Genomic DNA, 13,905 nt, shown 5'->3' on the forward strand with positions numbered 1-13,905 from the left:
GTGGCAGCTCACACTCACCCTGTCCTTGTGCCCCATCCTCCTCCTCAGTCTGAGTGTCTGTTCCACCCTTCACTCCCCACAAAGTTTCTGGGCTGAGACCCCCACGCAGCTGCACATCTACCTGGGCATCCTCTGCCTCCACCAGTTCCCACGCCTGAGACCTAACTGGGAACAGCCCACACAGGCCTGGGCTCCCTGCAGGTGTTTCTGCAAGGGAAGGACCCTCACCGTGCACCTCAGTGGCCCCCCTTTCTTCCCCCAGCCCTAACTGTGGCTCGTCCTCCTCCTCCAGTGGCTGCACACCTGGATCCACGCTCCCTCCCTGCTCTGTCCCTGGGGATTCAGCCTCGCTCGAGACCTGCGGATCTGCCTCCACCTCTGCCAGCACCTGCGTGTTAGTATGGCTGTTCTGGGCTTCCAGCGGTTCCACATCTGCTCCCACCCCCCCTTCCCGCAGGTCTGGGGGTGGCACAGCCGCTGCCGGCGGCACCTCAGCCCCCGCGCTGCCTCCCCGCCCCGCGTCCCCCGTCACAGACTCGCCCTGCAGCTGCAGCTCTGCCTCCCTGCGCTGTGTTTCCTCCACCTCCTCTTCCTCGCCCCCGGCTCTGCGGCTCATTCCGTGCTCAGCTGGGGCTGGCAGCACTTTGGCACCCGAGGGCTCTCCCTGGGGCTGCAGCTCGGCCCTGACACGCTGTTCCTCCTCCTCCTCCAGCACCCCGGGGCCAGGAGCCACGGTCACCTCCGGGGTGACACCATCCCCCTGGGCTGCTCCCACTTGTGCCTCACCCAGGGACGGTGGCTCTGGCTCCAGGTGCTCTCCCAGCTCTATTTCCAGTTTCTCAGAGAGCCCCAGTGATGGATGATGCAGTGCCATGCCCAGGGCCTGTGCACGTTCACCTGGAGCTGCCCCTGGCTGAACCTCTTCCAAGGCAGGGCACTGTCCCACTGCTAGACCTGCCTGCCCAGCCTCAGGTGGCCCCAGACCTGCCTCCAAACTTCCTCCCTGTCTTATCCCTGCTTCCTCAGCTTCTCCCAGGAGCTGTGCCTTTTCCCAACCTGCATTTTCCTGCATCCACCCTGCTCCCTCCACCTCCATCACTGCCTGCTCTCCTGCTTCCTTGCTCTCTCCCAGCTGCTCTGTCACCTTTAGCACCATCTCCTTCACACCAGCACCCTTTCCTTGCAGGAATATCATCCTCTGTGCCTCCTCTGGGCTCTCTCCCTGCTCTGCCCCAGGCTCCTGAGCCATGTGGTGCCCGGCTCCCACGGACGCACCAGCCTGTGTCACATCCAGAGCACGGAACTCAGCTGTGGCTGGTCCTTCTTTCAGGTCTCCTTCAAACAGCTCATGGCTGACGTGGCCAGGGAGGGTGTCCTGCAGAACCCCAGGGGTTGTTCCATGGGCTGTGGCTGCCTCCTGCTCTGCTTGGGGCTCAGCATCCTGGGGGTGACTGGCAGTGTCTGCCAGAGCAGGGGGTGCACCCGGTGCCTGTGCCTTCAGGTGTTTGCTCAGAGCTGCTATTGCATCATTCATCTCTCTTAGCAAAGAGCTTTGGTCAGAGAAGTGTTCCTCTTTCAGATGTTCTGGGAAGGGCTCCTCTTCTGCAGAGCTCATTCTCGAAGGGGCTCCCGAAATGCTTATTTCTGCTGGCAGCATTTCCCAAACCCTGGAAAGGGCAGAAAATGGGAGGGGGGATGAGCCCAGTTCCCATATCAGGCTCCAGCTCCCTCCCATCCTTGGCCAGTCCCAGGGGGCCTCCAATCTGCCACCTCACCCCATCCCTCTCCAAACCTGATTTTATTTACCCTCTGGGTGCACTTGGGGTTCACACGGGAAGCAGTGGGGACAAGTATCTATGTCAACATTATCAGACATGAAAAGACTCCTCTCAGCCAGGTACAGCAAGTTCCTGAGCCAAGGGAGTGATGAGCTGGGATAAGAGATGTGATCTCCAGGATGAGAGATGAGTGGGTGGGAGGGGAGCATTAAAAGGACTAAATATCATGGTTTGCCTGGGGAGGGTGGAGGGAGGACTTGGGGGCTCAGCACCGGCTCACAGACCCCAGGGGCACATGTGGGAGCAGCAGCTGCTGCCCAGGACCCCTTACACTTGGTGGGTGTTCTTGGCTTTGTGTTCCTCACTCTGGGATCCCAGCCTGATCCGCATCTCCGAGCGGAACTTCTCGCTCTTCCCCGGACTCATCTGCAGGAAACAAGGTGAGAAGGGGAGAGGAAAGAGAAAGACTCTTGGTGAGGGAGTGTATCCACCTGAAACAACGCTGAGCTCTTCAGCAGGTATCCAAATGTACCCACCCAAAATCTTGGGGGTACCAGAACTAAGGTGCTGCTGCCCCCTCCCTTCCCAAACACCTCCATGGCATCGTGACAACCCCATGTGAGGAAGCTTTTAGGGGAGGCAGTGCCTCAGCTGCAGGAGCACCCTGTGCTCTTGGGCTCCCCAGCAGTCCCAGATTGAGCAGCACAAGGCTCTGAAGCATGGACACCTCATCCTGTGCCCACACACCCAGCTCAAGTACCTGTGGGGACATTGGCATCTCACTGGGTAACTCTGCCACGGCTCTGTCCCTGCAAACACAGAGCACAGGGGTCAAAATGGCAATTGCATCCTCTTCACCACGTCCACCCCTGCCCCAGGGCTCTCCTCAGCCCCCAGGGCAGTGATAGAGCAGGACATCAAACCCCACCACCCTTGGAGCAGTCCTAGCTGGGTCCTTCTGGGTGAAAGGCATCCCCATCTCTGCTGGCACTGTCCTCAAGGGACGGGTGCAGTGCATGGTGATGATAGTCCTGCCTTTTTTCCCTGCTGCTTTTCACACCAAGCCATGGTTAATCTGTACCATGGAGACCTCTGAAGCACCATGATGACTGAGACCCATCCAGGAGGAAACCACATATGTGCAGACACATCACTTGGCTACTCACCCTGGCTCCTCCATGTGCTCCCAAGCCACTGTAGCCCTCATTGTCCTCAGGTGCCCCTGGGTCTGCTTGAGCTGCTGGTGGAGGTGCTGCAGGTGATCCTCCAGCATCCTGTTGCTTGCCTCCAGCTCCTGGTTTTCCGTGCTGGTGACTTGCTGGGTGCTGCGGAGGCTGCGGCACCGCCGCTCCAGCTGTGGGATGGCAACCAGGGCACTCACAGCCCACCAAAATCCCCAGGTAAAATAATTCATGGATAACCACCTCCTCTAGACCCTGGGCTGAATTTCCCCTCTCCCCCCAGTGAGGATGGCGGGTGGGAAACTCAATTTGTGTCCTCTGGGGGTGCAGGGGAGTGTGGGGATGGGGGTGGAAAAGGTGGAGATGAGGGTCCTGTGTGACAACCTGCTACAGGGGCTCGTGGGACAGACTGGGATCAGCTGTACAACACCGTGGTGTTGTTTCAGCACAGCCCAGAGAACCCTTAACACATAAAGGGGCTGGGGTTTGGGGCCAGCCCACCTCCATCTGTGCCGTGACCAAGCGCTGCACCTCCCTCTCGCTGGCCTCCAGCACCCGCTGCAGCTCCACGCCCTGCTGGTGGCTCTGGGCCATGCTCTGGGATGGCAACAAGGACATTGGCACCCACTCACCCGTCTGGGAGCTGCCAAGGGGGTTTGGGGGTGCTGGGTCCCCCCTGGGGTGGGCAGCAAAGGGAGAGGAGCAGCTGGTGACCCACTTTCTGCTCCAGCTGCTGCTGCTCCTGCTGGATCTGCTGCTCCAGGACCTCGCAGAGCTGCTGCACCTCCTTGTCGTGCTCAGCCACGCGCCTGTGGGGACAGCGAGGTGGAGGGGTGGGTGGTCAGACCCTGCTGCAGGGGCTGCAGGCCCCTGGGACCCCACATTGCCCACAGGACCCTCTGGCTGCAGCCAGGCTTGCCCAGGGGGGTTCACCCAGCATGGATATGTCCAACACAGTCCAGCCCTTTTGCCATCCCATCCCTGACTGTAGAGGGAGCCCAACCCCAAAGACCAGCGGAACCTCTGCTCTGGCCACTGATGGAGATGTTGAGAACACTCAGGTTTCTTCCCACAGCTGGGATGAGCCATCTTTCCCATCCCTGTCCCCATCCTTCACGTCCCATCCCTCTCCACTGCCCTGTGGTGACTCACTTGTTCAGGGTCACCTCCAAAGCCTCCTTCTTGCTCTTGGCTTCTTGGATGCGGTGCCTCATCTTGGCCAAGAAGTCCTCCAGGTTGCCCAGGAGCTGGGGCTCGTCCTGCCGGAGCTTCACCCAGAGCTGCCAGATCTCCTGTCTGCAGGGACAGGGGTGTTTTGGGGTGAGATCCCCCAGGGCCCCCCAAAACCGGGCCAGCTGTGGGGTTCTGGGTTGTTTAGCTCACACCATTCAGGATGTGTGGGGACAGATGAGCATTGGGGTCACTGGGATTCTGTCCCCTGCTCCTGTGCTTGAGCCAAAGACACCTCCAACACATTTCTGGGCTCCTGGTCTGCACAGGGATCTCCTGCCCCAGGCCTTTCCCCCTCTACCCTCCCTGCAGGACACCCATGGGTGCTAAGCAGGGCACTTACTCCTCAGAGACGTTGTTGGTGCCCAGCTGGTCCATAAAGGCAGCAAAGTGTCTCCTCTCCTCGCTGTCCACCCCTTCCAAGGCCGGGCAGGGGAGGACCAAGCGGACCCTCCGGGATGCTGTTTTCCGCCGCCGGTGCTCCCTGGCAGCTTTTTGGGAGCTCAGGAACTGCCCTGCCAACAGATATCCCAAATGCTCAGTGCCCAGCCGGGGTGCCAGCAAAGCCCAGACCTCTGGTACTTCGCACCCCACGGCTTCAACAAGCTGCTACAGCACAATGGGGACCCTTCACCGGGTGAGCCATGGGCTGAGACCTGGGCATGGGGACAATTCGGGGCATCATGTGCCACACAGCAAGGGGAGTGCTTCCCACCCCTCTAGCTGAGCACTGGGGCTGTGCCCAGGATCAGCCTGGGCTGTTTGGAGGCAGCGTGTGGCACTCACGGAGCCCGGCAGTGAACTCCTCGGTGCTCAACCTCCCGGTGCCAGCGGCATCCAGCCCATCAAAGACAAGCTCCAGCTCCTCTGTGCTGCACGGGAAACCTTCCCCCTGGAATTTCTAAAAACAGAGCAAATCAGGGGGATAACCCAACCCATCACCCAGTCTCCAGCCACCTGCAGAAGACAACCCCATCCCTTACCCGTATGTCTGAGCGGGTGATGAACCCCGCCTGGTCCTTGTCCTGCTCCCTGAGGAAGTCCTGCACCCTCTGCACTATTTCGGATAGCTGTTCCTCACCTGGGCCAGGTGCTGGTGCCTCACTGGAGGCCTCCTGGATCTGTCTGCGCCGGCTGGAGCCCAGACGCCGGCCCTTGGTGCCCGCCCGGCGCTCGGACATGGCTCCAGCTCCGTCCTGCCTGAGAAACCAGTGGGTGCTGAGCCTTGGCCGGCTCTGTCCTTGCTGGAAAGCTTTGCTCCAGCGTGGTGGGAGGTGGCAGAGAGAGACCAAGCTGGAAGTTCATTTTGCTGGTGCAAGAAGGGTTTGGCAATAGGAAGAGAAGGTCTTATCTCCGATTGCACAGCACAAACAGAGCCTGGAGCCACAGCAAACAATGGCCATTCCCCCCAGCCATCCCCCTGGATTCCAGCCCAGCACACACTGGGTGAGCAGCTTCTCCAGCCACCAGCCAAGCACCCATCCCAAACCTCCCCGTGCCCTGGCTGTGGGGGTTGCACAGGGCACTCCTCAAAGGCCACCTGGGAGGTGACACAGCCAGGAGGTGACGCCAGCAAAGGACCAGCCAAGGCGATGCTGGAGGTCTGAGTGGGACGTGGTGGTTCCACCTGTTTCCTCAGAGCTCAGCAGCAGCTTTAAAATTCCTCCCCCAGTTTTCACAGCTGTGAGTCACCTCCGGGGAGAGCGGCGAGGCCTCGGGAGGTTTCCATCACAGGAGGTTTCCACCACGCCGTGTGCTTGCCCTGGCCTGTGGGATCTGGGCTGGGGACCCCCCCCACTCCCTTCTCCCCAGCCCTGGGGGGTGGCCAACACCAACAGCCACTGTACCATCCCTGTGAGGGGTTGTTCTCTGTGCAGCAAAGCTGAAACACGGAGGGAAGGAACCCACAGCCATGGAGAGCTGTGACGCAGAGCCGGGGCCGTGTTTGAGCCCAGCTTTCCTCTCCCAGCCCGGGGAGACCCCCAGCTTCCCCAGCCCTCTTTCCTTTTGCAATGAGAAACAGCGATTCTCCTTGATCCCAGTGTGCTCCAGAAACGTGGGAACAGGCCCCAAAAACAGGCCCAACCCCTTAAATATGGAGTTACAGGAGTCCCACAGGACATTGCGGGAGGGCAGAAACCAAGTGCCTTGGTGGTGGTCCCAGCCCCATAAAGCAGAAGTGGGAGCCCCCAGGCAGCAAAAGTGGGAGCTTTGGGGGGGCAGGGGGGTTGTTTAAGGAATGAGGAAGCCCCCACTTACCTACCCCAGCCCCAGGGGCTGGGCTGAGCCCAGTGCACCACAGAGGCACTGAACAAACAGGGGGATGGGGTGGGAATTGTGCCCCCCACGGCATCACCAGCAACCTGCCTCCCCTCCAAAACCCCCCATGCTGCTCCCAGCCATCAGAAAAGGGTCCCCAGCCCCCAGTCCTCCACAAGCAGAAAGAAAAACCTCCCACAGCTCACCAACAGCAAGAAAAAACCCCTTATTTCCCCTCTTTTCTATTCCTTAAGGTGATGCACGGACCACCCCCGGGGCAGCAGAACTTACCCTTCCCACGTGCCGAGAGGGACCCTCAGTTTTGGGGCACACGAGGCAGGGGGGGCCCCCAGGCCAGGGGAGGTGCTGGTCCCACAGCACCCCGTGCCTGAGCTCTCATTTTCTCTTACTCAAGGCGCTTTCCGTTCTGGGGTGACACTCAACTGCCGGCGCTCACACGTTTCCTGTTTGCTGCCTTGCAAGTGGGGTGTGGGAAGGACCCATCCAGAGGGTCCCCTCAAACCCCTCAGAGCCCAGAGCAGCTCTGCAAAGGCATTGGGAACTGCAGCAGAAATCCCCATCATTTGCTCGTCTGCAATGGTCCAGGGCGGGGGAAAACAGCAGGGAAACAGCAAATGTTATTTTAAGGCTCCAAATAACCCAAAGTACAGGACTATCTATAACCCACAGATCACAACATCCTACCAAAGACAGAACAACCAGCAACTCCCCCCTGGGGAGGCTCTTTAGTCCCAGTGTTTGGAGATCTCACCTGCTGCGCTGCTCTTTGATGCTTTTTTCCAAGGCTCCTGCCTGAATTATTAACTTAGCTTTAAACCCAGCCCTAAATCCACTAAACCCAGCCCATGGGCTGTGTGTGCTCTGGGTCACAAGGGGAAAGGGGGATTTGGTGGGTCATGGGCACTTTTGCTCCACTTTAACTGCAAAATGGGAAGAGAACTCAGGCAAGGGGAAACACAAACTATTATCTTTAGGTCATAACTAGAATTAACATCCCCAGGCTCACAGGACAGAACTTAGGAGGTGGAAGCCAATGCCCTGAGTAACTCTGCCCATCTCAGCTGGTTAAATCCCTCACTGGGAACCAGCCCCGTCCCACCCTCCCAGACACACCCTGCTCATTTGCAGTTTGACCTAAAGAAGCAGCAGCCACCTCAGGTCCATCTGCTCCATCAGGGCATTTATGGGTCAGCTGAGGGCTCAGCTGGTTCTTCTCCACTCATCTGAGCAAAGCTGGTGCTGGTTACCCCACCCTGAAGCATCCCCACAGCCGGGCCGGGGGGGCCTCAGTTTGCAAAACCCTCCTCTGAGCTGTTTGTCCCCACATCTCACAACCCCTGGCACTGTTTGCTGGTTCAGTTTTTGCTTTGCTCTCCCCCAGGAAGCTTTTGAGGGGAAACCCCTAAATATCCCAAAGCAAGCTTGGTTTGTGCCCTCTTGCCCCAGCAAGGCTCTGACATCGTGTTTCCAGTGGGCAGAGCTGTGCCAGCAGCCTGTGCCAGGGTCAGCACCAGTCACGGGAGGGTAAGATCCAGGAAAGAGGGTACAATCCAACCCTGATGAGATGCTGGTCAGGTCTCAGAGAAAGGGGATTCAATATAGTAGGGAAAGGAGGGGAAGCACCTGACCCTCCTCCTGTGGGAGTTTGAACTCCATCATCCCTGCTCTGTGCTGAGGCCAGGTTGGGATGAGAGCAGCAAAACACAACCTGGGCTGAAAGAGGGAGAATTCCATCCATTCCTCAGCTGCTAGAAGCCCATTTTGTGACCCAGAGCTGGGGACACACAGTCCTGGAGTGTCCCAGGGACTCAAAGCTGAAGCCTCAGTGCCCAGCTCCCTCTGGCACAGCAGGGCCAGACCCTGGCTGTCCCTACAAACAGGGACAAGGGGCTTTTCACTGGTTTATTTCTCATTTTCTCATCACCAGCTCTCCTGGCAAACAGAAGGTGACAGCAGAGGGGAGCAGTTGGCAGCAGCCAAGGGGGCTGGAAGGGCTGACGTAAGGGGAAAGATTACAGGGGCTAAATCTGTAGGGTTTGACTCAGCAGCAGCTCAAAGGCTGTGTGATTGTGCCCCACAGGCACAGCCAGGGACAGGGGCTTGCGTGGGTGTCACCCCACACCCTGGGGACAGGCAGGTGCTGAGCAATGACACGAGGTTGTTACCATCAAAACTTTAATTTCATGTGGGCCCTTGTCACATTAACCAGAACCTGAGTCTGCACCCAGGTCTTGCTCAGTCCTCAGAGGAAGCAGCTGGTGCTGGAGGTTCCCCTGACTCCCAGGGGACCTCAGTCCCACCTGGGACTTGCTGCCACATGTTTCCTTCAGCGGTGACACCACGTGTGTCCCCATCCCACAGTGTGGGTCACCCTCATGGCCACCCACTTTACCCACCCAGCACCACAGGAGGAAGGGATGGGACCAGCCTGCCCATGGCTAATGGCCACTTGTCCCCCAGGACAGTGCACTGGGGGTTAGGAGGAGTGGGGTCACAGTGGGAAAGGGGGAACAATGTGGGTAAGAGGACTCACCTTCACACAGGGGCCTGCAGTGAGATCCCACACAGTGGCTTCTGCTGGGTTCATGGTGGCAGCACCAGACCCCTGTCCTAAGGCAATGGGGTTAAAAAACTTGCCATAAGCCCTGTGCTTATTCCTGTCAGCCCCCACAACAGCAGCTCTCAGCTCAGGGCTGCACCCCCAGAGGGACCCCCAGCCTCCAGAACCAGGCAGGGACCCAGAGCACCTTCCTCCCCAGAGCCAGGCCCTGCTCCCAAATATTCCCATTAACCCAGAGACACCAATTCCCTTACACAAGGCAAGTGTTTATTGAAAGTTAACATTTGTAGACAAACATGTATCTCCATTTCCCCACGTACACTTAATAGTATTATTTTTAATATAAATAAACATTTAGTGCTGGGAGCTTGGCAGCTTCACCAACAGCAAAGTGCATCGTGGTGCAAGGTGAGAGGTCAACCCCATCCCTTTCCTTCCTGGGACCATCTTGCACCAGTTTCCAGAGTCCAAATCCAGCAGAGGAGGAGATGAACCCCATGAAAGTGCTGAGACCCGACAGTGTAGAGTCCCTCAGGAGCAGGGACTCATCCTTCAGTGCTGGGACTGAGCAGCCTTTGCTCCAGGCCATCCCAGAGGTGACCAAAGTCCTTGCTCTGCAGAGCCAGGTGAGGGTCCTCTCCCCTCAGCCCCAAAGGAGAAAAAGTCCAGAAAAACAAGCTACAATTCCTATTTCAGCATCATCCCCAGAGGAGCCCGATAGAGCCAGAACAGGGGCTCCCCAGCCTGGTGTCAGTGTTGGAGGAGGCAGGAATGTGAGGGCAAACAGTACCACTCAAGCCAACAACAAGGTAAGAAAGTGAGATTTTGGGCCAGTACAGCACAGGGGATCCCAAAGCCTCCCAGGCAGTGTTGGGCCCCCAGCTGCTGTTCCAACTGGGGGCCTCCAGTGGGTTTGTCACCTCCTGCCAGTGACAGCACTGGTGAGTCACCCCAAGGAAGGGCTGCCCAGGGAGCAGCTTCTTCTCCCAAGCAGCTGTAGGAAGGAGCAGCCTCCAGGTCACTCATGGACAAGTGCTTGGCACTGCTGGGTCCATCCTGCTGGACAGAGGGCACTCCCACGTGCCAGCAGCCAGGGTGTCCTCAGGGCCAGGCTGTCTCAGGGCTCCTCAACCCACATCAGTGACTTCTTTAAGATATCTGGTGCCACCAGGTGGTTGGGACACAAGTGTCCCCCACAGCCAGCCCTCAGGCAGGGGCCAGCAGGACGGTGCAGGGATGATGCTTGGCCCCACCACCACAGGGCAGAGGGCACTTCTCCACAGGCAGGGCAGTGCCCCAGTCCCACCAGGCCCATCTCAGTCCTCTTCCACCCCAGTGTGGGGCTCCAGCCCTCACCAGAGGCTCCTCCTCTACATTGCACACAGTGAAGGTCCCTCAGGACCCCAGAGCTACTCATAAATAGGGAACTACAGACTCTACATTGCTTCATGCAGAACAGCTTACACAGCACAGGGTGGGGGAAGCCACAGACCCCCCGTGCTCGGCAGCATCAGCAGCTGTCCCCCATGGCAGAGGAGCCACCAACGTGTCACGGCTTGGGCTTGGCAGGGACGATCCTCCTCTTGGCACTGTAGAAGTCTGGAGGGCAGAAGGAAAGGGTTGGGAAGTGCCTCCAGCCTGCTGGGAGCAGTGGGGCAGGAAGAGAAAGGTGTTCCCAGCGAGGCACCCCAAAATCAGCCAAGGGTTCCATCCTAGAGCTCCCCCACCCAAAGCTCCTGGGGAGAAGAGCTTGCATGTCTCATCTCCACCATCTCTTCTGTTTGGTCTCACCTGTGTTTCCACCCCAGGCCCTGACCTTAGAGGGCAGAAATTTCTTAGGAAGAAATTTTTTACAGTGAGGGTGGGGAGGCCCTGGCACAGGTTGCCCAGAGAAGCTGTGGCTGCCCCATCCCTGGAAGTGTCCAAGGCCAGGTTGGACAGGGCTTGGAGCAACCTGGGCTAGTGGGAGGTGTCCCTGCCCATGAGAGGGGGGTTTGGAACTAGATGATCTTTAAGGTCCATTCCAACCCCTTAATGTTCTGTGACTGGGTCTGGCCACAGGAACTGAAAGTGATGAACCATTTTGGGGCATCTTCACCTACAAAACGCACAAGCCCAGTGGAATTCCTCTGCCTAACCCCCAGCAACCAAAAGGCACCCAGCTGGTGGCCTTTTTGCCCTTGGAAGGTGGGCTCTGCTCACCCAAGGGAGATCCATGGAAGGTGGTCTCCTCCCCATGCCCTGGAGCCAGGCAGGGCTCTGGCACCCAAGTCCCCTCTGTCTGTCCCTACCATGACACCAATGCCACCAAGCACTCACCTTTGATGGTGGTCTGCCCACGTTTCAAGCCCTGTGGGGAACCAGCCTTGTAAACCTCCGAGCTCTGCTGAGACTCCTCGGGGCGAATCCTGCCAACACAGTCCCTGGAGGGGACCTTGTGGACCAAGGAGCTCCTGCTGTCACTGCTGATGACAGCCCTGACCAGGCTGTGGGCCCCCTGGGGTGGCTGCTCAGCCAGGAAGACCCTCTCCCACTTGAAGGGTCCTTCCAAGGGAGTCTCTGTCTCAAAGTCGAAGTTCCAGCGCTGCTGAGCTTCTTCCAGTTGCTGCCTCAGCTTGTCCTCAAAGTCATTCTGGAGCTGGTCGTGGTCCATGGGGCCAAAGAGGTTCCTGCACACTTTGCTGCTGCAGGGTGTCTGCCCAGCCCTGCTGTGGGACAGGGGCATCGTGGCAGCTGGGGGGAAACCAGAGAGAGTTACTGGGGTTGGGGAAAGCCAGGAGCAAACTCAAGGGTGGCATGTTGGCTACCAGAGCAAAGCACATGGTAGCCAAGGTGGGACAAGCTGGGCTGGGCTCTGCAGTGACCCAGCCCAGAGGGCACTGACACCCCCCAGCTTCATCCAGACTTTGACTCTTGGGATTTTAGTGGCACCTTAGGCAGAGGCTTGAGCATGGCTGAGGTCACACACAGCCCAGGGAGATGCAGAAGGATGGGGAAGGTGCAGATGTCAACATTCCCCATCCTTCCTCCAGCAGGGAAAGCCCTGTCAGGGCAGAGCATCTGGCACCTGGATGCTGCCACAGGCTCCATCCACAACCCCACTGCATTCCCACTTCCACACAGCCACAAGGCAAGCTGGCACACGGGCAAGTGAAGCAACAGGATGTTTTCCTGGCCAGTTTCTTCATCACAAGAACCCAGACCCAGTGGTAAGGAAACCTTTAAGCAACTGCAAGAACATGCCACAGGCTTGACCACTGTGCTAACCACCCTCCTTATCTGCAGGGAGCTGTTGAGTAACCAGAGACAAGACCTTGTTTGTTTTTTTTCAAATCGGTGCCAAAAGCCTTGACCTTCACAGTAACTGGCAAAGCCTTTCCTTCTGAGCAGTCCTTCCCCTGACACATGTGTGGGGATAATGGATCCCTCACACCACCCCTGGTTACGAGGAACCTCAATTTGGAATCAGAATTGTCGAGGTGGAAAAAAGACCTCCCAGGTCATCGAGTCCAACTGATAAGATGAGCAATGCTCTGGGATTTGACAGCTTTCCAAGCTAAGGGTTGCCCCTGCTGGGACAGCCACACTCATTAAAATTGTTTAAGAAAAAAAGATTCACGGAAATAAAATCCCTGCAGGACAGCTCTGACTGCCCAGCCAGTCTAGGACCCCCAAACACAGACCATGAAAGACACCCCACCCAGACTTTCACTCACACCCCCAAACTTCCACAAGGATGGGGTTCTCAGTCTCCTGCAGGGAGGATTTCTGCCCAAATTCAGCACCTACAGCCCCTCTGGATCACCTGTGCCACATTTCTTTCCCAGATTCCTGAAAGTGTTCAAGGAATGACTGGACATGGCATTAGTGCTCTAGTTTAGTTCACAAGGTGGTCTTCAGTCAAAGGCTGGACTCGATCTTGGAGATCTTTTCCAACCTAAATGATTCCATGATTCCATTACCAGGCACGCTGTGCCACTGGGCAGCTGAAGAGCCTCCAGCCCGGGGGCTGAGGGGGCCACGCTCTGTCCCGGGGGCCACCCCAACCCTGTGCCCAAGACTCAGCATCCCAGAGTAAAAATAGAAATCCAGCTTCCCTATCTCCCGGCAGTCTGAGCACACAAACAGGATGACCTCACTGCGAGGCAAGTCCCAGCATGTCCAGGCAAGCCCTGGCAGGTAGTGGGCGGGGGAAGGGGGACGTGTTCCCACACCCTGACCAGACCCCCCCCAGCCCTCGCCGCCTGTGTCACGCGCCGATGTCCCGATCCTCGGGCCAGCGACACGGCCCAGGTGCCACCCCGGAGCCTGGAGATAAAACCTCCGCCCTGACTCACGGCTGCGGATTTGCCAAAGCCACCAATGAGGGAAGGACCGGGGCCGGGTCATCGTCCCCTCCCTCGGGGCTGGCGCCGCTTCCAGCGACCTCTGCCCAGCGAGAGCTGTCGAGGCTCCCCGTACCCGGCTGGGGAGCCCCAAGATTTGGGCAAGGAAGTGGCAGGTGCTCGGGTGGTTAGAGCCTCACCCGGGCGGGCTGGGCACCCCCGGGACACACAAACACCACTGGGGTCCACAGGCACCTGCGACAGCCGGGACCAGTCACACCAGCTCGGGGAAGGCTGGGGGGGGTCAGGGGCAGGAGGGGCTGGGAGCACCCGCACCCGGGGACAGGGGGATGAAGCCGGTGAGCCCGCGCAGAGAACGGCCGGCTCACGACACCGATGGGGCCGAGGCGGGGCTGGCACGGGGGCGTCACGGGGGGCTGACACGCGGGTGGCCGGTCCCGGCGGGACGGCGGCCACGGAGGATGCTCGGCGGCGGGACCGCGCCCCGCACCACGCCCCGCACCGCGCCCCGCTCCGCCGCCACCGGGGGG

The 13,905-nt window shown here is 58.8% G+C and overlaps 2 protein-coding genes across 2 annotated transcripts in view; both read right to left on the reverse strand.

The window, feature by feature from the left end:
• Nucleotides 1-5,370, reverse strand: part of RAB44 (RAB44, member RAS oncogene family) — a 10,623-nt gene extending 5,253 nt beyond the window's left edge. Inside the window, exons 1-10 of the mRNA XM_027665776.1 lie at nucleotides 5,173-5,370; nucleotides 4,976-5,090; nucleotides 4,533-4,704; nucleotides 4,112-4,255; nucleotides 3,678-3,768; nucleotides 3,461-3,556; nucleotides 2,945-3,132; nucleotides 2,539-2,587; nucleotides 2,110-2,204; nucleotides 1,276-1,667 (exon numbers count right to left, since the gene is read on the reverse strand). Of these exons, the coding sequence (XP_027521577.1) occupies nucleotides 1,276-1,667; nucleotides 2,110-2,204; nucleotides 2,539-2,587; nucleotides 2,945-3,132; nucleotides 3,461-3,556; nucleotides 3,678-3,768; nucleotides 4,112-4,255; nucleotides 4,533-4,704; nucleotides 4,976-5,090; nucleotides 5,173-5,370 (1,540 nt within the window). The remainder of the gene's footprint in view (nucleotides 1-1,275; nucleotides 1,668-2,109; nucleotides 2,205-2,538; nucleotides 2,588-2,944; nucleotides 3,133-3,460; nucleotides 3,557-3,677; nucleotides 3,769-4,111; nucleotides 4,256-4,532; nucleotides 4,705-4,975; nucleotides 5,091-5,172) is intronic.
• Nucleotides 5,371-9,274: 3,904 nt separating this feature from the next.
• Nucleotides 9,275-13,905, reverse strand: part of CDKN1A (cyclin dependent kinase inhibitor 1A) — a 5,339-nt gene continuing 708 nt past the window's right edge. Inside the window, exons 2-3 of the mRNA XM_027665728.1 lie at nucleotides 11,349-11,762; nucleotides 9,275-10,628 (exon numbers count right to left, since the gene is read on the reverse strand). Of these exons, the coding sequence (XP_027521529.1) occupies nucleotides 10,579-10,628; nucleotides 11,349-11,754 (456 nt within the window). The 5' untranslated portion in view covers nucleotides 11,755-11,762 and the 3' untranslated portion in view covers nucleotides 9,275-10,578. The remainder of the gene's footprint in view (nucleotides 10,629-11,348; nucleotides 11,763-13,905) is intronic.

This window comes from Corapipo altera, unplaced genomic scaffold (genome assembly GCF_003945725.1).
Source record: "Corapipo altera isolate COAL_440 unplaced genomic scaffold, ASM394572v1 202, whole genome shotgun sequence".
In the NCBI taxonomy this organism is placed as follows: Eukaryota; Metazoa; Chordata; class Aves; order Passeriformes; family Pipridae; genus Corapipo; species Corapipo altera.